Genomic DNA, 27,143 nt, shown 5'->3' on the forward strand with positions numbered 1-27,143 from the left:
TCTTGCCTGTCTTCCTCCTTCCCTATCTAATATGTACTTTTATGAGAATTGTTAACCTTTTAATAGTTATGGCATTATGAACTCACTCCAGCATTCATCTTCTAATTCACTCACTTTGAAGTCAGTTCCGTTGTTTATAAATGTAACCTTGTAGCAGATCTTCCATCTGCAAAACTTGGGAGGACAGGATAGGGGCCAGTGAGTTGTTGACAATGGAAGAATTGACAGGATCCTGAAAATGGGGATGATTCCATAACATCTGAAGCAAGTCCAACCAACTGATCACCTTCTAGTTCTAAAAACCTAATTTTATATATGTATATATGAGGCACTTTACGTCAAACGTGAGGCGCAGAGATTTGGTGGGCAACAGTGTGTCTTTAGCATGATAGAGCTGCCACAGAAAGTGTAGCCCTTTCTGATGGAATCTGAGGAATAAAATGCTAAAAATATCACCACAGCAGTGCTTTTACCCCAGATCTATCTTGACTGGCACAGCCTGCAACTGTTTATATAGGGAGGAAGGGGAGCAGGTTCGAAACCGGGTGTTAGCCTACAGCTCCTGACGTGCATTTTAAGAAGCCACCTGACAAGATCAACAGGAAGAAAAGAAAAATTGTGAACAGGTGTGAGGGAGCCAGAGGAAGACAGTCTGCTTGTGGCTCCTCTTAATTAAGTTGGCAGGTTGTTCTGTTGCCGGGCGGGGCTCTCTGGCTTGTAACAGTGGCTCTGCTACTTGCAGTTGCCTCCAGTGTGTGATCTGATGAAGGGGCTAAAGTCCCACACGGATTCCCCTGTGCCCTCACCAAAAGGAAAAATGGATTTCCGTAGTGGTTGTGTCACTGCCATAACCCGAAATGCTCCATTGGTCCACACAGAGTGCCGTTCCTGACGGCTGCATCGCCATGGAAATGTGTGACACGTTGGTTGGCGAGTTGTCTGTTTCCAGATGGGCATCTTCATCCCCAGCACCAGCCTTTGCGAGACTTGACAGACCGTTTTTAAGTATTTGCTTTATACAAATTGTGGTTTATCTAAGGGTCTTGCTGGCTTTTTTGTTTCATACCGCGATGGATTCTGTGCAGTGTGTTATGTAAGTAATAATGATAGGTCTGGCTTTGCAGTCGTGGCTGTTTGTTTTTCTTTTTTATCCAGTTATAGCGTGTTCCACAAAGACAGCATTGGCTAGCCAGGCGTGTTTGTTAATGACACACTAAAACCTATCCTCTTTCTAAATTGGTGATATTATAAAAAGTCTGTATGTGGGATAACACTGCTTTGAAAGACATGTAGCCAGCAGCTTTTCTTCATTGAAGAAAAATATTAATAGTTTGTCTACTATTGATACTTTGAATTCAGCTGTGTTTCCTGTAGGGATAAAAAGAGAATGAAGATTGAATATCACTCAGCTGTTTAGAGAGTGTCTACTGTGGGCTGTGGCTTAGGGGTGGGAGAGGACAGCGGGCAAGGCAAGGGCGGGTCTCCTCTAGAAGAAACCTTTTGCTGTGCCGCAGGCAAAGGACCGTCTTTTGGGAGGCTCTTTCAGAAGGTTCTGCTTAGGTCCTAAAATGTTATGCTTTCCCCATCTCATCATGTGAGGTTTTGTGTCCTCTAGACAAAATGATAGAGTCCACTGGAATTGTGTTTAAAACAAATAATGTATGTATGTGTGTTTATATTTAAATAATTAGAGACTCACTGTAAGTAATTAAGATCACAATTTAGATCAGTTAAATGTTAGTAATTATCCCAGTGAACCATCATTTATAAATATTAATGTTCCAAACTGAAGTTAGGGAGACCCATCTTTAGCTATTATTTTTTTCCTTTATTTTTTGTCTCTGTTTAATTGTATGGGAGGCATAATTAGGCAGTGTCTTTTTTTTTTTTTCAATTAACAAGTGCTTTTCCAACTTCTGAGTAAATAATCCTTAATTAAATGTGCCAAATTTATTAACTTTCTCTTATTTTTTTCTCTTCTGAGTACCAAATTGGAATGTGAAATTCTGTATTTTGTAATTGTGGATCAGAACCCACTGATTAACTTGTTAATACATTTAGGACATGGTATTCCTAAAGGACTCATTACTGTAACCTCATAGCAGTCTTTCTAACTTCTTTAGAAAGAAGCAGAATCCATAACTACCTTGAATTGTCAGATGGAAGAAACAATTGGCTCAGCTGTGAACATGGAGTCTTTATTCAGATATATGCAAATGTATTACTTTCATAAGGATGATAATTTTGAGAAACATTGGAACAGCATAATTACTTGAAGAAATATTAACTGTAACAAACATCTTTGGGGGTAGCGTGTTAAGGGATAGTATGAGGAAGCCTGAAACTATATAGGAAATGGTATTATAAATAGTAAGGCAAGAAATTATATAAGCATATAGTCATTGTAGCAAATTAACCACAGGCAATAAGAAAATATATTGCAACTTCCTAGTGATAGACATCTGTCTATTAGGTAGCCTTTTATAGACATTATTCCATGTCATATGCTAGGCAATCATCAGTTTGTTGGTTGATGAAATTTTCTAATTCCATAATGTCTGTGATTTTTCCTACACACTGGACTAAAGGTGACTCAAAGTCACACCTGTTTTTGACCTTAGTGTGCCCAAGTCATTTCCTATTGACAGAAATCTGGTGAAAATGTCATCATTGGCATCACCAAACCTCTGCCCTGGAGAGGAACTTTAATTGCAGGTTTTCCCAAGTTTCTTCTATGATGTGTTTTGATATTGGAGTTTGTTGTACTCTCTCTCTGGCTGTTGCAAAGTCCAGGTCCCGTCCATGGTCCACTATACTGTCCCGCCTTGAGTGATAGAAATACCTACCAGTTAGAGCCGTGTGATATTATGGCTCTTCATGTGTGTGACTTTACAGAGAGATTAGAGTCTGTATGTATCATATGAAATCGTTGCAGACTGTTCCACATTTAATATGGGAATCACCAACAGGAAAATTTCAGTTTCCGATTGTTTATATCTATTTGTTGATCAGTTAAGCTCTTTAGTCTTACTTTGTTTTTCCAAAAGAAAGAAATTCAGGTGTGAACGTACTGCATAACGTTGCTGCCACAGGCATTTTGAACGAATATTCTCAAGGAGAAAAATCTCCTTAAACCATTATGCGCTATGCCCTAATGTGTATAAATTCCGAATAGGCTTTAGATATGGAATAACCTCCGTTTCTGCTGCCACCATCTGCTCTCTGTGAAAGGACCAGGCAGTGCCACTTTCATTAGCTGCCTTCGTGGTGCTGAGCTTTGCCCAGTAGACAGAGGAGAGCGCCTCATAAAAAGAGGCTGGTGAAGCTTCTTCCAGATTGTTTCAAATGAACCCCATAGAAAGGCCGCAGGGAAAGGGCTCTAACAAATTATGCTGCTGGGCTTTTCTTACTGACACTTTTCTCCCATTGTGAAAAAAGTTATAAAATGTCTTTTCTTTTTTGGTACTCAGATGAGTATAGGATCAAACCGGTGGAAGAGGTCAAATACATGAAAAATGGGGCAGAAGAGGAGCAAAAAATAGCAGCCAGGAACCAAGAAAACTTGGTAAGCATTGACTTTCTCATATAACAATGAATTTTGGTGACAGCATTATAATAAAATCTTCACTGCATGTTTAACTGCAGCTTACACGCTGGCATGAGATTTCTTGAAAATGCCGTTGCTATTTATAGCTTGCCTGGAAGCTGTACCAGTACTCCTGTATCCTGTTTGTTTTTGAACAAGCCCTTCTTTCATCTTCATAGAGAATGTTTCAGGGGAAATGTAGCAAAATTATTAGTATTTCAGAATGGTTAAATTTAAAGGAAAAAGCATAAAGTAGGAATGAGTTTTATGGGGGTGGGGGCATTACCTTTTTTCTTTTTCTCTGCATCCTTTAACTCGTGTCCAGATCACAGTGAATGGCTAAGTTTCATTATTCTCGATATGTAGTGTTGTTAAGGAAGTTGCCTTTCAAAGGAAAATAAGGTACTTTGAAGGTAGGTCTTTATCAAATTTGTACTTCACTTTCACACTGTTAAGGTATTGTGGGTTTTGAGTTAACGTGAGAATTCTAATGATCTGAAACATAGTTAGGAAACTCTTTCTCTAATACAAATCAATATACATGTTCCACCTTAATATTCCGTCTCTTAAACAAACAGTAAGTTATCATATTAGCTGATTTTTTAAGAGATTACAGATTGTTAAGAATATGCATTTATTCAGTTATGTTGGAGCAGAATTGTTTTTCTCTTTTGCTTTGGGATTAATTGCTATTTTTTTCATGTTTGAGTGAATGTATTTTTAAGAAGTTTGCAATGTCATAAAATATTTTCACTTGACTTAAACTCCTTTTTCTGTTATGTGCTTTGTTTTTCTGATTTCTGCTACAGCAGAGGGAGTCGGCAGAATATTCACCAGTGCTCATGAGTATTTAAGGCTGTCATTTTTCCATGATACACTAATGAACATAACAGGCTCACTCTTTTTCCTCTATTCTTTTCTGAACATATGATCTACAACCTGAAAAACTCAAGTATCAACAACTGAGTATTTTAGATCATTTTAAAGGAGTGAAAAATACTCTGATAAAATTTTGCTTTATAAATGGGATTTGGATTTTAAGGTATCCCTTAAGTCACAGAGGTTCATCATACCTGTGATATATTTTAACATCAATACTTAAATCCAGAAAAGGTAGCTATGACTAAATAGGGAAGTTAATATTATCAGACTTTTTACATGAATTTTTTTTTTTTTTTGCTTTGAATAGATAAATAGAAGATCTGAGTAGTTGAAACATCAGTAGTCAGTTTTCTACTGTATTTTATTGAACAGAGTTTGTCCTTGCTTGATATAATTTCATCTTAAGTTATGAATCTCATCTTTAGTGATAGTATTTCCATTGGTGGCTAAAGAGTCTTTGGTGACCAGTCCGCTGGTGGCTCTTTCTTAGATGTAACTACTAGTGTCCATCTCTACTTCACATGCTTGTATCTCTGAAATCCTAAGGAAGGCAATGACTTATATCTTACAGCTTGTGAGTTTTTCCTCAGTGTTGCTCTCATCGTATTTAGGGCCAGTACAGCTTTTTTTCCTTCTCTCTCAGATTCACAGTCTATCAGTTCCTTGGTGCTAGTGTATTCTTTTTCATCACTGTGGTCAGAATTGGTGCTACTGCTTTTCCATGCAGACTGAATGGAGATTCAAAAAGAGAGAAATTCTGGCCTATTTACTCATGGATTGTCTATGCAACCCTACACCCCTTTACTCTGCCAGCGAATCAGAGTCCAGGCCACCGAGAGGAGTTTTCAAGTATATGAAGACTTACAAGGAGAATGGGGACTAAATGGTTATTTTTGGTTCTGAGATTTCTAGACTGCGTTCCAAAATTAAATGATTTTCAGTTATTTGGAAGTATGTTACCTTTGTCACCTCCATTTGGGGGGATGCATAATCAAGTACTGACCATGCATACCATTTGAGAAAACAGCCTCCTAAATTTGAAGCTTACATTGGAAGGTGGACGAGATAGACTTAACAATTCTTTATTTTTACGTCCATTAAAATAATCTGAGAGTCAAGATGTTCTTATGTTTCAAAGAATGATTTTAAGATGTGGCTTGAAGTACTTTTTAAAAGATTTTTTTTTTAATGCAAACTGTTGAAATTAAGAGAGTTGGCAAACGTAACCAAGGCATATGGCATGATGGTGACAACCATGGGTTTTTGGAGGCAGAAACTGCCTGGATTCAGATCTCAGCTCTGCCACTTACTCATTGCAGGATCAAGTTACTTCACTTCTCTAAACCTCTTGTCCACCCATTGGGGAAAAAGACAGTGCTTCATGGTGCTCTTGGGAGGATTACACGAGGTGATTGTTGTAAAACTTTGAGTGCAGTGCCTGGTACGTGATAAGCACCTAATAAGAGTTAGGCATTATCACATAAAACGAAAGGAAAGAATAATGAACGTTAGAGTCAGCGTTCCTTTTCTTTTTCTTTTACGTTAATTGGTGAGAGAGATTTAAGTGAATGTTTTAGGTTAATGCCAGTGTTACATCTGTTTTGAAAAATCTTGCTCTGGAACCATGAAATTACTTAAACAAGTATGTCTTGAGTACCTGTTATGCACAAGGCCCTTACCTGGGTTGAGAGACACTGTGTACTTAAAGTCACTGTCCTTAAGGAGCTTACAGTAAAGTTGAGGGAACTGTTCAGGTCAACCAGTAGCTTACTGGGTGCCTCTGTGTACAAGGCTCTGTCCCAAACTCTGCAGATAAACACAAAAATAAGGAAACCACTGACTCTTACCACAAGGCGCTTGTATTGCAGTAAACAAGGTAAGTACCAAATGACTACAAATAAAGCAAGGTTAGATAAATAAAACAAGATTGATTCCAAGAAGACAACACAAAGAGCTGCCGATATCAAAGAAGGCAGATATCTTGTCTGTTGTGGCATCAGGACCTACTGGATGAAAGAGCTGGTGTTTACAATGGTCCTCAAAGGATAGAATGAGGGAGAGTGCCCCAGGCTGAAGTAACAGAGATGGAAAACCCAAAACGTATTTAATAAAAAGCACATGGTCCTGTTTGATTGGGGAGCGGGAGGGGTCAGGAGAAGGCAGCAGTAGGAGAGCACTGGGAAATTAGAGGCAAAACGTAGATGGGGTCATACACAGAGCTTTGATGTCCAGCTGAGAGGTCCAAAATCAATTCAGTGGATTAATGGGAGCCTTTGAAGTTTTTAAGCTAGGGGTTGTCAGAATGAGATTATGATTCAGGAAAGTTTATGTGGAATCAGCAGGTGTAATATGGAGTAGTATGGGGAGCCTGGGTGGGAGATCATTCATAATAGTTTTTGCAAGAGATAGTGAACCTGAACCAAGGTAGTGGCAGGGAGAATAGAAAAGGTTTAGGCAAGGTTGCAATAGAAGCAACAAGATTTGACAGCTTATTATAGGTATTAAAGGAAGACAGAGGACTCAGGAGATAATGGTAATAACAAGACTGTGACACCTGGAAAGATGACCGGTAGTGGTGAGAATGAATAGTGACCTCAATGAAAAGGTAAAATCACTAAGAAGGCTTTGTTTGATGAAAATACAAAGTGTTCATTCATTCATTATTCATTACTCATTCTTGCCCACCCTTAAAAGATCAAATGTGGTCCACAAGAGAGGAAGTGAAGCATCCATCACACGACAGTGTAGTAACTGCAGTAACAGAACACCTGTACTGTCAGGGCCTTAGGCTCTGTGCTTTGGGGGATGCAGAGGAGCATAATGTAAATCTCATCACCCTAGTGGGCTCACTTTCTGGTAGCAGATAGAAGGCATGTGACCTAAATGACCACAACTCAAGGTACATTGCGAATGCAGAGGTTGGTTTTGAGCAAGCAAAGCTTTGGGAACTTGCGGACTATCCATGCGAAGGAGTCTAGCAAAGTCCACATCTATGAGTGTGTGGCGCTTGTTACCTGGGACATGCTAGGTGTTCGGTATGTTTTTGTTTGCTTGAATGTGGATGGAGGAATGTATGAATAAGAGAAGTTGGACCTCGAGGTCCAACTATTATTTTGTACCTGGTAGTTGCTCAATAGTATTTAGATGTCCAGTCACTTGGGACATCTAAATTCTATTGACCACAGTTTCTGTGGGTGGAAGAGGTTGTGCTGGTTTTCTGTGGCTGATGATGAGTCATTTATATGTCAACCATTTATGTACTCAGTACAAACATGTGCATTCATCCAATTTTTACCACTGTTGGACATCCATGTATTTCACTTTACTTCTCTCAGACTTTAATTCCTTCTTCAGGAAAGTAGTATAAAGTAGTAGCATTGGCTTTGGAGATTATACATAAATATATATCAATATGGATCCCGGATTATTTCTAGCTTTATAATTTTCGTCAAATATCTGAAACTTCTGTACTTCAAGTTCCTCATCTGGAATCTGGGAATTATAAAATTATTGAAGTATTAGAAGAAAACATAGGAGAATATGTTTAGAATCTTAGCAAAGCAGGGGAGGCTTTCTTAAGACATAGAAAGCAAAAGCTATGAAGAAAGAAAAATAGTGGGACTTCCCTGGTGGCGCAGTGGTTAAGAATCCACCTGCCAATGCAGGGGACATGGGCTCGAGCCCTGGTCCAGGAAGATCCCACATGCCGCAGAGCAGCTAAGCCCATGCGCCAGAACTTCTGAGCCTGTGCTCTAGCACAACTCCTGAGCCCATGTGCCACTACTACTGAAGCCCACGCCCTAGAGCCCGTGCTCCACAACAAGAGAAGCCACTGCAATGAGAAACCCACACATCGCAACGAAGAGTAGTCTCCACTCACCGCAACTAGAGAAAGCCCACACTCAGCAACGAAGACCCAATGCAGCCAAAAATAAATAAATATATTAAACAAAGAAAGAAAAATAGTTTATTTCATTAGATCAAAATTAAGTACTTCTGCAAGACAGAATAACTACAGAAAAGTAGTTAATAGATAGGCAACATCCTGGGAGAAAATATTTATGACATAAAAGACAAAGGATTAGTACTGGGATTTCTAAAGAACACTTGTAAATAATTAAGAAAAGGCTAATCCACTAGAAAAATAGGTAAATGAAATGAACAGATGGTTCACAGTAGAGGATATTGGGTAATAAGCATATGAAAAGATGTTCCACATCACTAGTACAGTGGCTACTCTCTTACCCAACCTGCTGCGTTAGAAGACTCTCCCAAACCCCTCTGAAAGATGCTGACTTCAGTCTAGGGTGGGCTCACAGAATGGCTGGTGGGCTACTCTCTAGAATACCTCTGTGCTTTTGCTCTCTCAGTTAAATGTGTGTTTTCCAAGCGCCAGTGCGATGGTTTCCAAACCTGCTTATACTGGATGAATGTCATTGTAATTATGTAATTTAGTTAGGTAATATATAAACCAATGAAACACAAGTGTGGAAAGAGCTGTTTTTGTGAAAATTAAATTAAATGCTTTGGAAAATCTTGATGAAGCCAATTACTAAAAACTTACGGTTAAATTAAATTAAATTCTGCACTCAGATTATTTCACAAGGCTTTTACGTTCTCTCTTCACTTAAGAAACCAAACCAGGGAATCTTAGATGTACATTATAAGGGTGTGGTTAATGCAGAAAGTATATGTAGAGCCCCAGTCAGTGATCCCTTACTTGAGAAGCCTTGTTCCTGTGTCAAAAGATGGGAGGGGGAATGCACATCTATGTATTTTAAAATAAATAACACGCTTAATGTATATATACATTTTTTATGTTGCCCTACTTTAACTCACTTTATCATTTAATTACCAGTCCAGATGGTGTTGCCTAACACAACGTTTATTGTAATCAGGGAAATGCATATTAAAACATGATTCCTTAGCTTGGCAAAAATTTGAAGATTGATAATATCAGATTTTGGCATGGTAATAGGAAAATATGTATTTACATACTAGTGGTATATATCTTGGAGGACAATTTAGTAGTATCTATTAAAATTTAAACATGCGCTCAGCATCACCCAGCACTTCCATATCTTGATATCCACCCAAGCAGCTGCCCTTGTGAATGAGAAAACTTGCACAAGACTTTCACTACAGCATTGTTTCTATAAGTGAAAAATCAAAAATAACCTTCATGCTTGTCACTAGGAGAATGCTACAGCTGTAGTACACTAGACAGCAATTAAAAAGAATGAGTTAGAATTTGTGAACTGTCAGGGAGAAATGCAAATTGTAGATTGGATATGTATAGTATGATACCATTTAAGGTTTTTTAATGAAACAAAACAGCAACACCCTACATGTGCTGTGAGTACTCATAAATGTACAGGGATCCATAGAAAAACCTGGATGGATGTGTCCCTAACTAGTAAGAGTGGGCACCTGGGGCTTCCCTGGTGGCGCAGTGGTTGGGAGTCCGCCTGCTAATGCAGGGGACGTGGGTTCGTGCCCCGGTCCGGGAGGATCCCACATGCCGCGGAGCGGCTGGGCCCGTGAGCCATGGCCGCTGGGCCTGCGCATCCGGGGCCTGTGCTCCGCGGCGGGAGAGGCCGCGGTGGTGAGAGGCCCACGTACCGCAAAGAAAAAAAAAGAGTCGGCACCTGAATTAATGGGGGACATAAGTGTGCCATGGCTCAGTTTCCTCCTCTGCAAAATGCGGATAATAATTGAACCCACTTTAGCAGGAATTTGTGAAAATTAAAAAGATATTCCTGTAAACTCTTAGCACGGTTTCTGGCATAGAAAATGCAGACGTTGGCTATTGTCAACAGTGGAGTTAGATTGGGTGTGGTGGTTAGGGGATTTTTATCCTTATAAAAATATTTTAAAATTTTAATACTTTTAATTTTTTAAGGAAAATATGAGTATATTATTTGTGTGATTTAAAATTTATTTTTAAAGGGGATAATAATACCAAAACTCCAGTAACTACTTGCATACCTGGGGATCTGTAATGTAAGTAGGATTGTCATTTTCTCATTATCTTAAATACCCTCAGTTTTTCACCATTCTCTGATATCTGATTAACAGCAGGCAAGCTCAAGGAGCTCACGGAAGCTCAAGGATCATCCAGCTTCATTTTATGTAGGTTAATAGTTCTGCATATAAATAATTTAAGGGTAAATTACTCCAGTCTTGGCACTATTCAGTCCCCTTCCCTCTCCAAAGACAAATAAAAGACATCGTTTTGAAGTGCTCCCTCTTACTACACGCTAAGACATTGTCATTTTTTCCTTGATTAACGTTTGTCATTCTTAAGCTGTCCTCCCTTAGGAGTTAATGAATCATTTGATGCTGGTTTTTTGTTTTGGGGGGTTTTTGGGTTTGAGTTTGGGGTTTTGTTTGTGTTTCCTAGATTTACATGTATTATCATAGTTTTTGACTCACTATTTCCAGATATCTTTGTATAAATGAGAAGGCACTTTTCTATCAAATGAGACATATCATGGTTGGGTGAGCTTTTGATTTCAGTATTATCCAGAGAGTTGAAGACTGAGTCGAAACATGCTTGTCTAACTCACCAATTCCTGAGGACAATCAAGTGACAAGATAAGAAATAGAGCATTCTAATGGGCTTTAGTGGAAAAGGAGAATGAATCAAGCTCTAGGTCTGCCCTCTTCCCGCCTGTTGAGTTTGTGAGAGCTCCTATACCTATCTCCGGTACGTTACATTTCCAGTAAATGTCAGGACATCCAGTTGCAGAAATGAAGACTTAGAGATTAGGAGACATCTTTGATAAGAAGAAAATTTCCAGCAACCTACCAGAGCTCTCTTTGGAGCAGTGGCATTCAGCTGGTGAAAACTGGGAAGTGGCTCTGACTCACGGAATGTGCTATGGCTGAAGCAGTCCCCTGGAGGGGACTAATGTTCTCCAAAGCATTGGAGTGATTGACAGCCTGAAACAAACCAGAGAACAGTCTGCAATTTCACTCATTACCTGTAGGTCAGTAGGAAAGCTAAGTGCTCAAGACTACAGTCACCATATCACTCTTTCTAGAATATGCCGGTGAGGAACAAGTCATGTGAATGAACATTGTAAACTTTGACTCCATAATGTTTATTATGCTAAGATATATAATTCCCATCCAGGTGTTCTCTAATGAGGAACCCTCTTAAGGGTCAATTTAAACTCTTCTTTTTAACAGATACGACGACCATGTTTACTTATCCTATGACTCTGCAGAGCAACTAATATAATAGCAAACTGACTTTTTGGTTTAAAGGTTGTTCTTGGTGATCTTAGGAGTGACTGTTTATCTTTGAGTGCTCGTCTCACATGGAAGGTCAAGTAATTATTTTTGGAAACCAGATAATGCAAAAGACCATGACTTTGAATCATCCCAGTTTCCCAAGTCATTTATACATTCCTAGCACTCTTGAGAATAAGGTAAAATAAACTGACAAGGGTAAAGCTGATATTACAGACAAAGGGTCAAGCTCTACAAAGCACCTCCTTTCCCCTCCCCTCCCTCCTTCAAGGTACAGGTTGGATTTGGGCTCAGGCTGGGGCTGGAATGAATTGTGGAGGAGGGAAGAAGTGGGATTTGGACTTGAAGGAGTTACTTCCTGGTTTGCAGACATTCTGGTTTGGTTTGGGTTGAGGGTTCCCAAACCAAAGTGAAGATAGGGGGTGAAGATGCTCCCGAGAGCATCTGTTTTAGACAAGAGAAACCTCTTCCTAGAGCAGCTTCATAAACATCACTTTAGCCCAAGACTCATCCCCAAGATTCCCTGCTTTTAACTCAGTGGTCTCATTCTCACTTCCTGTTCTCGCATGCATAGGACATGGGCACCAGCCTCGGGTTCTTCCAGATAATTAGAGAAACAGCATCAGGATCTCAGACATGATCTACCTGACCAGAACCGTTTAGTTTCTGGGGAGAAAAACAGCGCATGTGAGCTTTAGTTCTGGCAGCATCATTCTCTTTTGTTGCAGCACAGATGGAACAGGAGGGAAGAATTCTGTCTCTTCACTGATCTTGGAAAACATTCTTCATCCAACTAGTATTTTTGTGTTACTTGAGCCAGGCACATTCAAGGTCTTACAGATTCTCCTGGCACTGTGGTAGTTTATTTTAGAGTAGAACAGGAGTAGAGTTTAATTCACTAAGAAGGAGGGATTTGTTGAATCAACCCTCTAAATTTTAAGTGTTGAACAGAAGCAGAGTTCCTAATTCAGGAACAGAATGTTATGAGACTAAAAGAATACCCACAAAGTGCTTTGTAAACATAAAGTCCAACACAAATAATAGTGGTTATTGTTGTCACTAGTTAAAAGGACACTTAGATTCGTTTCTGAGGTTAGTTGCTATTTCATGGTGGAAACAAAGTTAAGGAACAGCATTCTTCTGGTTCTAAGCAAGAGTTAATACCTAGTCCCCTCGAAGAAAGACTTATATCATAGTAGCACACTTCATTCTCTCACGGAGAAAGGGCAATATTAAAGTGTACACAGGTTCCCCCCACTATCCGAAAGTAGCGTTACTAGGAAACTTCCTGTAACCTGGAATGGTGCAAAGTGAAGAAGCATTTACCTTTGGACACGTCTTGCTAACGGATGCACAAAATAAATTGAGGTAAAGCACAGACACAGTTCACAGGTACAGCAGCTTCATGCTGAGATGCTAAGTGTAGTTTCTGGGGAAGGAGCGTGGCAGTGCCACTCTCACTGCTGGGGGACTGCACTGCCTTTATAATGGCTCCTGCAAAACAAACAAACGCTGAATGCTATTTTCGCTTTTTGCCTTTTTTCCTAAAAGCAAAAATCCTCTTCACATTTCTTTCGGTTAGCGAAAACAGGTACTAATTCTTTTGTAAAAGCAAAGTGGTGTAAAGCAAACTTTGAAAAAGCAGGGGATACCTGTACCCAACAGATATAGAAATCAATGAATCACAGGTGGTTTTTGGAGCAACTACTATAATCATCCCCAAAGCTAGGTATAGCAGAACATGACTGAAACCCTATTTCAAATAGCCTTTTCTCTTTTCCATACTAATACACTGACACGACCTTATGTAGGTGAACACGGTATTGGGTCCTGGTACAGCATCTCTCTTTTTTCCATAACTATTTTTTAAGTTGACGTATAGTTAATTTGCAATGTTGTGTTAGTTTCAGGTATACAGCAAAGTAATTGAGTTATACATGCATGTATATATATTTTTTCAGATTCTTTTCCATTATAAGTTATTATAAGATATTGAATATAGTTCCCTGTGCTATACAGTAGGTCTTTGTTGTTTATTTTATAAATAGTAGTTTGTATACGTTAATCCCGAACTCCTGATTTGTCTCTCTCCTCCCCTTTCCCCTTTGGTAACCGTAAGTTTGTCTTCCATGTCTGTAAATCTATTTCTGTTTTATAAAATAAGTTCATTTGTGGAATTTAGATTCCACATATAAGTGATATCATATGATATTCGTTTTTTTCTGACTACTTCACTTAATATGGTAATCTCTAGGTCCATCCACGTTGCTGCAAATGGCATTGTTTCATTCTTTTCTATGGCTGAGTAATATTCCATTGTGTGTGGGGGGGGGTGGTATACACACCACATCTTCTTTCTTTCCATTCATCTGTTGAGGGACATTTAGGTTGCTTCCATGTCTTGGCTATTGTAAACTGTGCTGCTATGAGCATTGGGGTACATGTATCTTTTTGAATTATAGTTTTCTCCGGATGCATGCCCAGGAGTGGATTGCAGGATCATGTGATAACTATTTTTAGTTTTTTTTACAGTGTATCTCTTGAATAAATTCCTATTTCAGTGTACTCAGTTCTCATTGTCAGCTAAGTATTGTCTGGGTGCTGATGGAAAAAAAGGATTAACGAGGCACCAGTGTAACTCAGGAAACTCAAGGGGCGACAGATATGTACACAGGAAGTCTCCAGTAGAGGGCCTAATGCAGTCTTTTGGGAGAATGGGAATGGAATGGTGGACCCTGATTGGGAGATCTGAGGAGATTCACAGAGAGCTAGCCCTGCAGCAGGGCCTTGAACGAAAGCAGTTTGCATTGGCAAATGAGGAGGGGAAAGGGATTTCATGCAGAAGGGATAGTGGGAGCCAAGCACAGAGACGTGACATGAATAGTGAGTGGATGGGGAGGCTGATGGAGCACATTGTGAAGTGTTCATTGGGTAGTTAGTGTGTTTTAGCTGTTTTTTTCCAAACGAGCACATTAATTTCTGGTATACAGATAGCCACATTCTTTAGCCAGTTTGCAGCTACAGAATAAATAGAACAGATCTCTGCTCATCTAATTTAAAGGTTGAGGCTGTTGATAATGACTTCCCTTTTCCCAGCATTGTTGCAAAATGTGATTGCTTTTAAATATGCCTTCCTTGGATGCAAAGTGTTTTCTAAAATTTGCTGAACATAGTTACTCTTGATCTCTTCTGCCCTGTAAAGCATAGCTTCTTATTTATCCTCCAGAACCTTCCCTGTTTAACTTTGGGAAGTACAGCAAACACAAACCTTATATTTAAAATTATACCCTATATTTAAATATTAAGGTATAAGGTATACCTTATATTTAAATTTTTGGCCTCTTCTCCAAGAGCCATACCGTGATATTTAAATAGACAGTGGAAAGAAGCCCTCTTCAAACCTTGATTCTGTTTGATCCACATGGTCATTTTAGATACTGGATTTATTTGTCTCGCTGTTTTAGCCTGGGTATTTTTTACCCAAGTGGCCCAGATACAACAGTGGAGTTGGGGGAAATGAGTGACAAGTGAGAGGGCCACCTAAGGCTCACCACTGATTAGAGTATCTAGAACAATAACACAGTCATGTGCCTTTTCTGCAGGTTGTTCGTATTTCTCTCTTATCTCCCCTGTGATGCTAAAAATAAAACCAAAGCATATAAGTTTCACTCATCAATTCGCAAACTCAGTGAGGTAGCTTCACCCAAAATTAATAATTTATGCCCTGGAGGTGAGAATATCAAAAACTGTGGTAATGTTTCCAAGAGTCTGGGCTTTGAGTAGTGTCTCTTCTTATAGACTTTATTTGTGAGTAATTAATACTTAGTATTAACAGAGGTATAGTACCCAACAGCCTCATGATTTGTTTCTAAAAGGTTCTTGGTAATTTTGACAATGGATTCTATACCTGTCATTCCGAAAAGATAGAAATAAATAACCAGGCATAAAAAATTCATACATCTTCTTTGAAAGGGGGGGATGTATTGTTTAGCTTGTCAACATTATAATAGATACATGAAGATGCCATTGTAACTGCCTACTTCACATTCACAATAGATCTAATTTATTTACTCTATGGTAATAGGTGCCAAAGTTCCTCCTTCTTTGAAAATTAAAACAACTGGTAATGACAGATATATTGTCTAAAACTTAATGAGCTGGTTTCATTTTTTTGTTCATGTCAGAGTGTGATGTTATACTGCAGATTTTCATTTACTGACAAAACATCTGCTCATAAGTAGATTATTTGAGGGCTTGCTTGATTGGAGGCAAACCTTTTTTTTTTGTTTTTAATACGTTATGGATTTGTACAGTTGAGGGCACTTAGACCAGAAACAAGACAGGAATCTAGTGACTAGAACTGGAAGATGAGGTTTAAAGGTTGGTCTCAGAAACACGGCAGAAGAAAGACAAGTATCACATGATACCACTTATATGTGGAATCTAAAAACATGATACAAATGAAAACAGAAAAAGACTCACAGACATAGAAAACAAACTTATGGTTACCAAGGGGGAAAAGGGGAGGAGGGATAAATTAGGATTTGGGATTAAAATATACACACTACTATATATAAAATAGATAAACAATTCAAGGACCTGCTGTATAGCACAGGGAACTATTAATATATTTGGTATCTTATAATAACCTATAATAGAAAAGAATCTAAAAAAGAGTGTGTGTGTGTATATATATATACACACTGACAGGCACACTGTCAGGAATCTGGGTCTCCCAAATGCTGACCAGCGTTCCATTACTTCTCCTGAGTCTGAGATAACACAGAGCCTAAAACAAATGTCAGGGAACACCAGCTGTAGACAAAGAACAGAGAATCTCTTTACAGTGAAATGCTTCACAGTCTGTGTGATGCCTTAACAGTCACAGTGCGTAAGCTCATATCAGAGAATCCCTGCTGGCCAGGAGCTGGTGGTCTAGTGAAACAAGATAAACAACACGAGCCATTGGATTTGGTTTACTCCTGTTACTCTCTTACTTAATTGTACTTTTTAAATTAATTTTCCCCTGATTATAAATGTACTGCTTGCTTGAATTACTTTAAAACATCCTGGGAAAATATAAAAGTGAGTAAAAAATAAATAAAATTGGTCATAAATCCCATCACAGCTGTTTATGTTTTATGCCTAAATACGTAGAAATATAATCTTTTTCTGAACAGAAGTGGACCTGAATTTCTTACAGAGCTATGTATGGTATTTCTTACCATATATCCAACAGCCATACTTCTAGGATATTGAAAAACTGTGATCCCACAAACATCTTCATGTGAGTGTTGATAGCAGCTTTATTCACAATCACCAAAAAACTGGAAGCATGGAAGACGTCCTCCACTGGTGAATGAACAAACTGTATACAATGGGGTATTATTTAGTGATAAAAAGAAATGAGCTACTAAGCCATGAAAAAACATAGATGAGTCTTAAGTGTACATTGCCCAGTGAAAGAATATAGTCAAAAATGTACAATACATACGATATGATTCTATTTATATGACATCTGAAAAAGGCAAAACCATCCAGGTGGTAAACAGATAAGTGGTTTCCAAAGGTTTGTGGGAAAAGGAGGGCTGAATAGGAGAAACACAGGGAATTTTTAGGGGAGTGAACCTATTCTGTATGAGACTGTAATGGTAGATACATGACACCATGCATTTGTTAAAATGCACTACGCATTTGTTAGAATGCATAGAACTTTACAACAAAGAGAGTGAATTTTAATGTTTGTCAATTAAAAAAAAAATTTAAGAGGTCAGGGGATCCCAAGATGGCATGTAGACTGACGAAAGAATCTAACAGTATTACAAGTATATGAAATAACCTCACTGAAGAGGGTGACCTAAGTAACTTTGGAAATGATGGATGGAGGCTGTAGAAGTAAAAGAAACTTTACATGAGCACTGTACTCTTTTTTGCAGTGGAGCTAAGAGTTAGCAATTCTGAAAACACTGTCATTAGTGAATTTGTGGATGCTGGATGGTGGAGGCAGGTTTCTCACTGTTGGAGGGAGAGGTTAGACACACACGAGATGTGGCTAGAAGCATCCGGTGGCAGTGGTAAAGAGTTGGTGATATCAGTGTGAATTAATGTTTAGCCAAATATAGATATAGATGGATACATGTAGAAATATTGATAGATATGTGTAAACACGTGTAAACATATAGACACATGTATGGGCATGCATATATTTATATACATGTCTGTACATACATGTGTTGATACCTGTATTTGTAGTATATGTATGCACAGGTGTAGGTATGCATGTACACACACACACACCACTTTCTTGCTCTCTCAGCTGAGAGGACCTAGAGTCAATGACACTCCAGTAGCAGCAAACATACCCAGCACCCGGATCTTGTTTCTAGTACCATTCTCCAAAAAAAGGAACCAAGACTTTTTGGACAAATGGCTGATTATAGGGCTGAGGAATATGTAAGATGATCCTAGAGTATTTTGTAGTGCCCAAATTAGGAAGTGCTAACAATATAGACACACAATGATGGGGTATGTCACAGGGACACAGGAGCCAACTGAAAGAGCTCCGAGCGGTCAAAGCTGAAAGAATTGAAGCAACAAAATTAATCATACAGTATTAGATTGTGCTATAAATATGGAATAGTGCACAATGCATTTACTTTATACAAATTATAAAAATAAATACCCACGGGTCCATACTGATACACATAAATGATTGAATAAATAGAGAAGAATTGATAAATCTCCTATGCAGAATAATTCCAAATCATTTATGTATTACTCTACCCTCAAGGAGGCGGAGCGTAACTTCCCACTTCTTAAGTACGGACTGTGCGCAGTGACTTCCTTAGAGAGAGAACATTGTGAGTATGGGGCAAGAAAGGTAACGTTAGAGTGGAGAAAACTGACAAACACTACCTCTGCCAGGTGATCAAAATTAACAGTGACAGTGTTAAGTTTATGTTGATAGCATGTACCCTTGTTATGATGTGAGGAGAATGACCTCTGTGGTCTTCCTCCCCAACACCCATGACCTCAGTATAATCATGAGAAAAAAATTAGACAAATCCCAATTGAGGGACAGTCTACAAAATACCTGGCCAGTACTCCTCAAAACTTTCAGGGTCATCAAAACCAAAAAATAATCTGAGAAACTGTCACAGTCGAGAGGAGCCTAAGGAGACATGACAACTAAATGTAATGTAGTGTCCTGGATGTACTCCTGTAACAGGAAAAGGACACTAAATAAAAACTATGGAAATCTGAATATCGTTTCAGTGTTTGGTTCATTCATTGTGACAAATGAACCATCCTAATCTAAGATTTTACCAGTAGAGGAAACTGGATGTAAAGGTATATGGGAACTCTTTACTATTCTCACAACTTCTCTGTAAATGTTAAACTATTCTAACTTATAAAATTTAAGTATAAAATAATGGACCTGACCTATACACACTATGAATACTGTTTGAATATGCCATGATTTAACTAATACTTTATAAAACAATTTTTTTAATTTTATTTTTTTTATATAGCAGGTTTTTATTGGTTATCTATTTTATTTATATTAGTGTATAGATGTCAATCCCAGTCTCCGAATTCATCACACCACCACCACCCCTCCCCCCACTTTCCCCCGCTGGTGTCCATATGTTTGTTCTCTGCATATATGTCTCTATTTCTGCCTTGCAAACTGGTTCATCTGTACTATTTTTCTAGATTTCAAATATATGCGTTAATATACGATATTTGTTTTTCTCTTTCTGACTTACTTCACTCTGTATGACAGTCTCTAGGTCCATCCATGTCTCTACAAATGACCCAGTTTTGTTCCTTTTTATGACTGAGTAATATTTCATGTATACATGTACCACATCTTCTTTATCCATTTGTCTGTCGATGGGCATTTAGGTCGCTTCCATGACCTAACTGTTGTAAATAGTGCTGCAGTGAACATGGGGGTGCATGTGTCTTTTTGAATTATGGTTTTCTCTGAGTATATGTCCAGTAGTGAGATTGCTGCATCATAGAGTAACTCTATTTTTAGTTTTTTAAGGAACCTCCATACTGTACTCTATAGTGGCTCTATCAATTTATATTCCCACCAACAGTGCAAGAGGGTTCCCTTTTCTCCACACCCTCTCCAGCATTTGTTGTTTGTAGATTTTCTGATGATGCCCATTCTAACTGGTGTGAGGTGATACCTCATTGTAGTTCTGATTTGCATTTCTCTAATAATTAGTGATGTTGAGCAGCTTTTCATGTGCTACTTGGCCATCTGTATGTCTTTTTTGGAGAAATGTCTATTTAGGTCTTCTGCCCATTTTTTGATTAGGTTGTTTGTTTTTTTAATAATGAGCTTCATGAGCTGTTTATATATTTTGGAGATTAATCCTTTGTCCATTGATTCATTAGCAAATATTTTCTCCCATTCTGAGGGTTGTCTTTTCGTCTTGTTTATAGTTTCCTTTGCTGTGCAAAAACTTTTAAGTTTCATTAGCTCGCATTTGTCTATTTTGTTTTTTATTTCCATTACTGTAGGAGGTGATTCAAAAAAGATCTTGCTGTGATGTATGTCAAAGAATGTTCTTCCTATGTTTTCCTCTAAGAGTTTTAGAGTGTCTGGTCTTACATTTAGGTCTTTAATCCAGTTTGAGTTTATTCTTGTGTATGGTGTTAGGGAGTGTTCTAATTTCATTCTTTTACATGTAGCTGTCCAGTTTTCCCAGCACCACTTATTGAAGAGACTATCTTTTCTCCATTGTATATCCTTGCCTCCTTTGTCATAGATTAGTTGACCATAGGAGCGTGGGTTTATCTATGGGATTTCTATCGTGTTCCATTGATCTGTATTTCTGTTTTTGTGCCAGTACCATATTGCCTTGATTACTGCAGCTTTGTACTGTAGTCTGAAGTCTGGGAGTCTGATTCCTCCAGCTCCGTTTTTTTCCCCTCAAGATTGCTTTGGCTCTTTGGGGTCTTTTGTGTCTCCATACAAATTTTAAGATTTTTTGTTTTAGTTCTGTAAAAAAAAAAAATGTCATGGTAATTTGATAGGGATTGCACTGAATCTGTAGATTGCTTTGGATAGTATAGTCATTTTTACAATATTGATTCTTCCAGTCCAGGAACGTGGTATAGCTTTCCATCTGGTCCTGGACTTTTGTTGGAAGATTTTTAATCAGTTTCAATTTCATTACTTGTGATTGGTCTGTTCATATTTTCTCTTTCTTCCTGGTTCAGTCTTGGAAGGTTATACCTCTCTAAAAATCTGTCCATTTCTTCCAGGTTGTCCATTTTATTGGCATAGAGTTGCTTGTAGTAGCCTCTTATGATGGTTTGTATTTCTTCAGTGTCCGTTTTAACTTCTCCTTTTTCATTTCTTTTTGTTAAATTTTTTTTTTTTTTAATTTTTTGGCTGTGTTGGGTCTTTGTTGCTGTGTGTGGGCTTTCTCATGGGGTCTTTTGTGTCTCCATACAAATTTTAAGATTTTTTGTTTTAGTTCTGTAAAAAAAAAAAATGTCATGGTAATTTGATAGGGATTGCACTGAATCTGTAGATTGCTTTGGATAGTATAGTCATTTTTACAATATTGATTCTTCCAGTCCAGGAACGTGGTATAGCTTTCCATCTGGTCCTGGACTTTTGTTGGAAGATTTTTAATCAGTTTCAATTTCATTACTTGTGATTGGTCTGTTCATATTTTCTCTTTCTTCCTGGTTCAGTCTTGGAAGGTTATACCTCTCTAAAAATCTGTCCATTTCTTCCAGGTTGTCCATTTTATTGGCATAGAGTTGCTTGTAGTAGCCTCTTATGATGGTTTGTATTTCTTCAGTGTCCGTTTTAACTTCTCCTTTTTCATTTCTTTTTGTTAAATTTTTTTTTTTTTTAATTTTTTGGCTGTGTTGGGTCTTTGTTGCTGTGTGTGGGCTTTCTCTAGTTGTGGCGAGCAGGGGCTACTCTTTGCAGTGTCCATTGTAACTTCCTTTTAATTTCTAATTTTATTCATTTGAGTCCTCTCCCTCTTTTTCTTGATGAGTCTGGCTAAAGGTTTATCAATTTTGTTTATCTTCTCAAAAAACAGCTTTTAGTTTTATTGATCTTTGCTACTGTTTTCTTTGTTTCTATTTCATTTATTTCTGTTCTGATCTTTATGATTTCTTTCCTTCTACTAACTTTGGGTTGTTTGTTCTTCTTTCTCTAGTTCCTTGAGGTGTACGGTTAGATTGTTTATTTGAGATTTTTCTTGTTTCTGAGGTAGGATTGTATCGCTATAAACTTCCCTCTTAGAACTGCTTTTGCTGCACCCCATAGGTTTTGGATCGTGGTGTTTTCATTGTCATTTGTCTCCAGATATATTTTTGATTTCATCTTGGATTTCTTCAGTGATCTCTTGGTTATTTAGTAACGTATTGTTTAGCCTCCATGTGTTTGTGTTTTTTATGGTTTTTTTCCCTGTAATTTATTTCTAATCTCATAGGGTTGTGATCAGAAAAGATGCTTGATATGATTTCAGTTTTCTTAAATATACTGAGGCTTGATTTGTGACCCAAGATGTGATCTATCCTGACCCAAGATGTGATCTATCCTGGAGAATGTTCCATGTGCATGTGAGAAGTGTAATCTGCTGTTTTCAGACAGAAGGTCCTATAAATATCAATTAAATCTCTCTGGTCTATTGTGTCACTTAAGGCTTGTGTTTCCTTATTACTTTACTGTCTGGATGATCTGTCCATTGGTGTAAGTGAGGTGGTAAAGTCCCCCATTATTATTGCATTACTGTTGATTTCCTCTTTTATAGCTGTTAGCATTTGCCTTTTGTATGGAGGAGCTCCTATTTTGTGTGCATATATATTTATAATTGTTATATGTTCTTCTTGGATTGATTCCTTGATCATTATTTAGTGTCCTTCCTTGTCTCTTGTAATATTCTTTATTTTAAAGTCTATTTTATCTGATATGAGTATAGCTACTCCAGCTTTCTTTTGATTTCCATTTGCATGGAATATCTTTTTCCATCCCCTCACTTTCAATCTGTGTGTATGCCTAGGTCTGAAGTGGGTTGCTTGTAGGCAGCATATATATGAGTCTTGTTTTTGTGTCCATTCAGCAAGCCTGTGTCTTTTGGTTGGAGCCTTTAATCCATTCACGTTTAAGGTAATTATCGATTTGTATGTTCCTACTACCATTTTCTTAATTGTTTTAGGATTGTTTTTGTGGTCTTTTTCTTCTCTTGGGTTTCCCACCTAAAGAAGTTCCTTTAGCATTTGTTGTAAAGCTGGTTTGGTGGTGCTGAATTCTCTTAACTTTTGCTTGTCTGTGAGGCTTTTGATTTCTCCATCGAATCTGAATGAGATCCTTGCCAGGTAGAGTAGTCTTGGTTGTAGCTTCTTCCCTTTCGTCACTTTAAATATATTCTGCCACTGCCTCCTGGCTTGTAGAGTTTCTGCTGAGAAATCAGCTGTTAACCTTATGGGAGTTCCCTTGTATGTTATTTGTCGTTTTTCCCTTTTTGCTTTTAATAATTTTTCTTTGTCTTTAATTTTTGCCAGTTTGATTACTATGTGTCTTGGCATGTTTCTCCTTGGGTTTATTCTGCCTGGGACTTTCTGCACCTCCTGGACTTGGATGGCTATTTCCTTTCCCATGTTAGGGAAGTTTTCAACTATAATCACTTCAAATATTTTCTGGGGTCCTTTCTCTCTCTTCTACTTCTGGGACCTCTATAATGTGAATGTTTGTGACCAAGATGTGATCTATCCTGACCCAAGATGTGATCTATCCTGGAGAATGTTCCATGTGCATGTGAGAAGTGTAATCTGCTGTTTTCAGACAGAAGGTCCTATAAATATCAATTAAATCTCTCTGGTCTATTGTGTCACTTAAGGCTTGTGTTTCCTTATTACTTTACTGTCTGGATGATCTGTCCATTGGTGTAAGTGAGGTGGTAAAGTCCCCCATTATTATTGCATTACTGTTGATTTCCTCTTTTATAGCTGTTAGCATTTGCCTTTTGTATGGAGGAGCTCCTATTTTGTGTGCATATATATTTATAATTGTTATATGTTCTTCTTCGATTGATTCCTTGATCAGTATTTAGTGTCCTTCCTTGTCTCTTGTAATATTCTTTATTTTAAAGTCTATTTTATCTGATATGAGTATAGCTACTCCAGCTTTCTTTTGATGGCCATTTGCATGGAATATCTTTTTCCATCCCCTCACTTTCAATCTGTGTGTATGCCTAGGTCTGAAGTGGGTTGCTTGTAGGCAGCATATATATGAGTCTTGTTTTTGTGTCCATTCAGCAAGCCTGTGTCTTTTGGTTGGAGCCTTTAATCCATTCACGTTTAAGGTAATTATCGATTTGTATGTTCCTACTACCATTTTCTTAATTGTTTTAGGATTGTTTTTGTGGTCTTTTTCTTCTCTTGGGTTTCCCACCTAAAGAAGTTCCTTTAGCATTTGTTGTAAAGCTGGTTTGGTGGTGCTGAATTCTCTTAACTTTTGCTTGTCTGTGAGGCTTTTGATTTCTCCATCGAATCTGAATGAGATCCTTGCCAGGTAGAGTAGTCTTGGTTGTAGCTTCTTCCCTTTCGTCACTTTAAATATATTCTGCCACTGCCTCCTGGCTTGTAGAGTTTCTGCTGAGAAATCAGCTGTTAACCTTATGGGAGTTCCCTTGTATGTTATTTGTCGTTTTTCCCTTTTTGCTTTTAATAATTTTTCTTTGTCTTTAATTTTTGCCAGTTTGATTACTATGTGTCTTGGCATGTTTCTCCTTGGGTTTATTCTGCCTGGGACTTTCTGCACCTCCTGGACTTGGATGGCTATTTCCTTTCCCATGTTAGGGAAGTTTTCAACTATAATCACTTCAAATATTTTCTGGGGTCCTTTCTCTCTCTTCTACTTCTGGGACCTCTATAATGTGAATGTTTGTGCATTTGTATTATGTTTAATGTTGTCCGAGAGGTCTCTTAGGCTGTCTTCATTTGTTTTCATTCTTTTTTTTTTATTCTGTTCTGTGGCATCATTCTTTTTTTTTTATTCTGTTCTGTGGCAGTGAATTCCACCATTCTGTCTTCCAGGTCACTTATCTGTTCTTCTTCCTCAGTTATTCTGCTATTGATTCCTTCTGGTGTATTTTTCATTTCAGTTATTGTATTGTTCATCTCTGTTTGTTTGTTCTTTAATTCTTCTAGGTCTTTGTTAAACATTTCTTGCATCTGCTTGATCTTTGACTGCATTCTTTTTCTGAGGTCCTGGGTCATCTTCACTATCATTATTCTTAATTCTTTTTCTGGAAGGTTGCCTAGCTCCACTTTGTTTAGTTGTTTTTCTGGGGTTGTATCTTGTTCCTTCATCATGTACATAGTCCTCTGCCTTTTCATTTTGTCTATCTTTCTGTGAATGTGGTTTTCACTCCACAGGCTGCAGGATTGTAATTCTTCTTGTTTCTGCTGTCTGCCCTCTGGTGGATGAGGCTATATAAGGGGCTTGTGCAAGCTTCCTGATGGGAGGGACTGGTGGTGGGTAGAGCTGGGTGTTGCTCTGTTGGGCAGAGCTCAGTGAAACTTTAATCTGCTTGTGTGCTGATGGGTGGGGCTGAGTTCCCTCCTTGGTGGCTGTTTGACCTGAGGCGACCCAGCTCTGGAGCCTATAGACTGTTTGGTGGGGCTAATGCGGACTCCAGGAGGCCTCACACCAAGGAGTACTTCCCAGAACTTCTGCTGCCAGGGTCCTTGTCCCCGCAGTGAGACGCAGTCGCCCCCCGCCTCTCCAGGAGACCCTGCAACACTAGCAGGTAGGTCTGGTTCAGTCTCCTATGGGGTCACTGCTCCTTCTGCCTGGGTCCTGATGCACCCACTACTTTGTGTGTGCCCTCCAAGAGTGGAGTCTCTCTTTCCCCCAGTCCTGTCGAAGTCCTGCAATCAAATCCCACTAGCCTTCATAGTCTGGTTCTCTGGAAATCCTCCTCCCAGTGCCGGACCCCCAGGTTGCAAAGCCTGATGTGGGGCTCAGAACCTTCAGTGGGTGGACTCCTGTGGTATAAGTGTTCCCCAGTCTGTGAGTCACCCGCCCAGCAGTTATGGCATTTGATTTTACTGTTATTGTGCCCCTCCTACCGTCTCATTGCAGCTTCTGCTTTGTCTTTGGATGTGGGGTATCTTTTTTTGGTGAGTTCCAGTGTCTTCCTGTCGATGATTGTTCAGCACTTACTTGTGATTCCAGTGCTCTCGTCTGAACAATTTTTCATAATACTTTGTATCTCCAGTCATTCTCTTAGCATAAATCCCTATGTGTAAGATGACTGAGACAAAGAGATTTTTTTATATATGTATTCCAAATTACCCTCTCTCCAAAAACAATCTTTTACCAACTTATCTTCCCATCACCGAAGTATGAGTGTCCATTTTTCTTGACCCTTTACCACGTGGGGAACTTTATAACTTTTAGTTGTTGCTACCCTGTATCTTTTTGTTTTGATTTGCTTTTTTTTGGTTACTAACGAGTTTACACTTTTAAAAATGTGTTTATAACTTAGAATGTAAGGTCCACAAGGATGAGATCCTATTTGTTTTATTCAGGACCTAATATTAATGCTAATAATACTAATAAACATTTAATGAATAAATCATATTTCTTGTGTTTCATTTTTGCTGGAATTGAACGTTTTCCTTTCATTGGACCCTAGGGGTAAAAAGGCAGGAGAAAAGAATTTGTTAATTCTATTCTTACACGTGAATATGAAACTATAAAACTGGATATCTTCATGAGGAATTCCTAAGTAATGGCCTCCTTGGATCTTATTCAGATAAGTTGGCCCATCCTTTATTATTCTGCATTTGAGTTTTACCCAAGATCCTGGCTATTGCAATAAGAACATTGCATAAGGTGGGAACACTCGTGACCTTTGGGGAATCATGACATTAGGTGAAATTAATCCCAGATTAAAATCTTCTTCTAGAATCAGTCATCCACCCATCCATCTGTACCTCTTTCCAGTCAATTAGGATAAAGAACTGGGACAGCAGTATTTTTTAAACAGGTTTGAAATATTCATCAGTTATTCCAATAGTGCTGAATTAAACATATAAATATGGATAGGCAGCATCGCTTCCCTGACTGCTGAGAGATTTAGGTCATTCAATAGGTTCCATACTCCTGAAGAAGAGTGCCCTTACCCAGTGTTGTGCACTGAGAGAATCAAAACTTATGTGGGGCTTCCCTGGTGGCTCAGTGGTTGAGGGTCCGCCTGCCAATGCAGGGGACGCAGGTTCGTGTCCCGGTTGGGGAGGATCCCGCGTGCCGCGGAGCGGCTGGGTCCGTGAGCCATGGCCGCTGAGCCTGCGCGTCCAGAGCCTGTGCTCCGCGATGGGAGAGGCCGTGGCAGTGAGAGACCCACGTACCGCAAAAAAAAAA

General features: G+C 38.6%; 1 protein-coding gene across 1 annotated transcript in view; it reads left to right on the forward strand.

Moving 5' to 3' along the window:
- The window catches only part of CUNH1orf21 (chromosome unknown C1orf21 homolog), a 222,227-nt gene that overhangs the window by 110,382 nt on the left and 84,702 nt on the right, over window positions 1–27,143 (forward strand). The window contains exon 3 of the mRNA XM_024754205.1: window positions 3,471–3,565. Coding sequence (XP_024609973.1) covers window positions 3,471–3,565 — 95 coding nt within the window. The remainder of the gene's footprint in view (window positions 1–3,470; window positions 3,566–27,143) is intronic.

This window comes from Neophocaena asiaeorientalis, unplaced genomic scaffold (assembly GCF_003031525.2).
Source record: "Neophocaena asiaeorientalis asiaeorientalis breed wild unplaced genomic scaffold, Neophocaena_asiaeorientalis_V1.1 scaffold415, whole genome shotgun sequence".
Classification (NCBI taxonomy): Eukaryota; Metazoa; Chordata; class Mammalia; order Artiodactyla; family Phocoenidae; genus Neophocaena; species Neophocaena asiaeorientalis.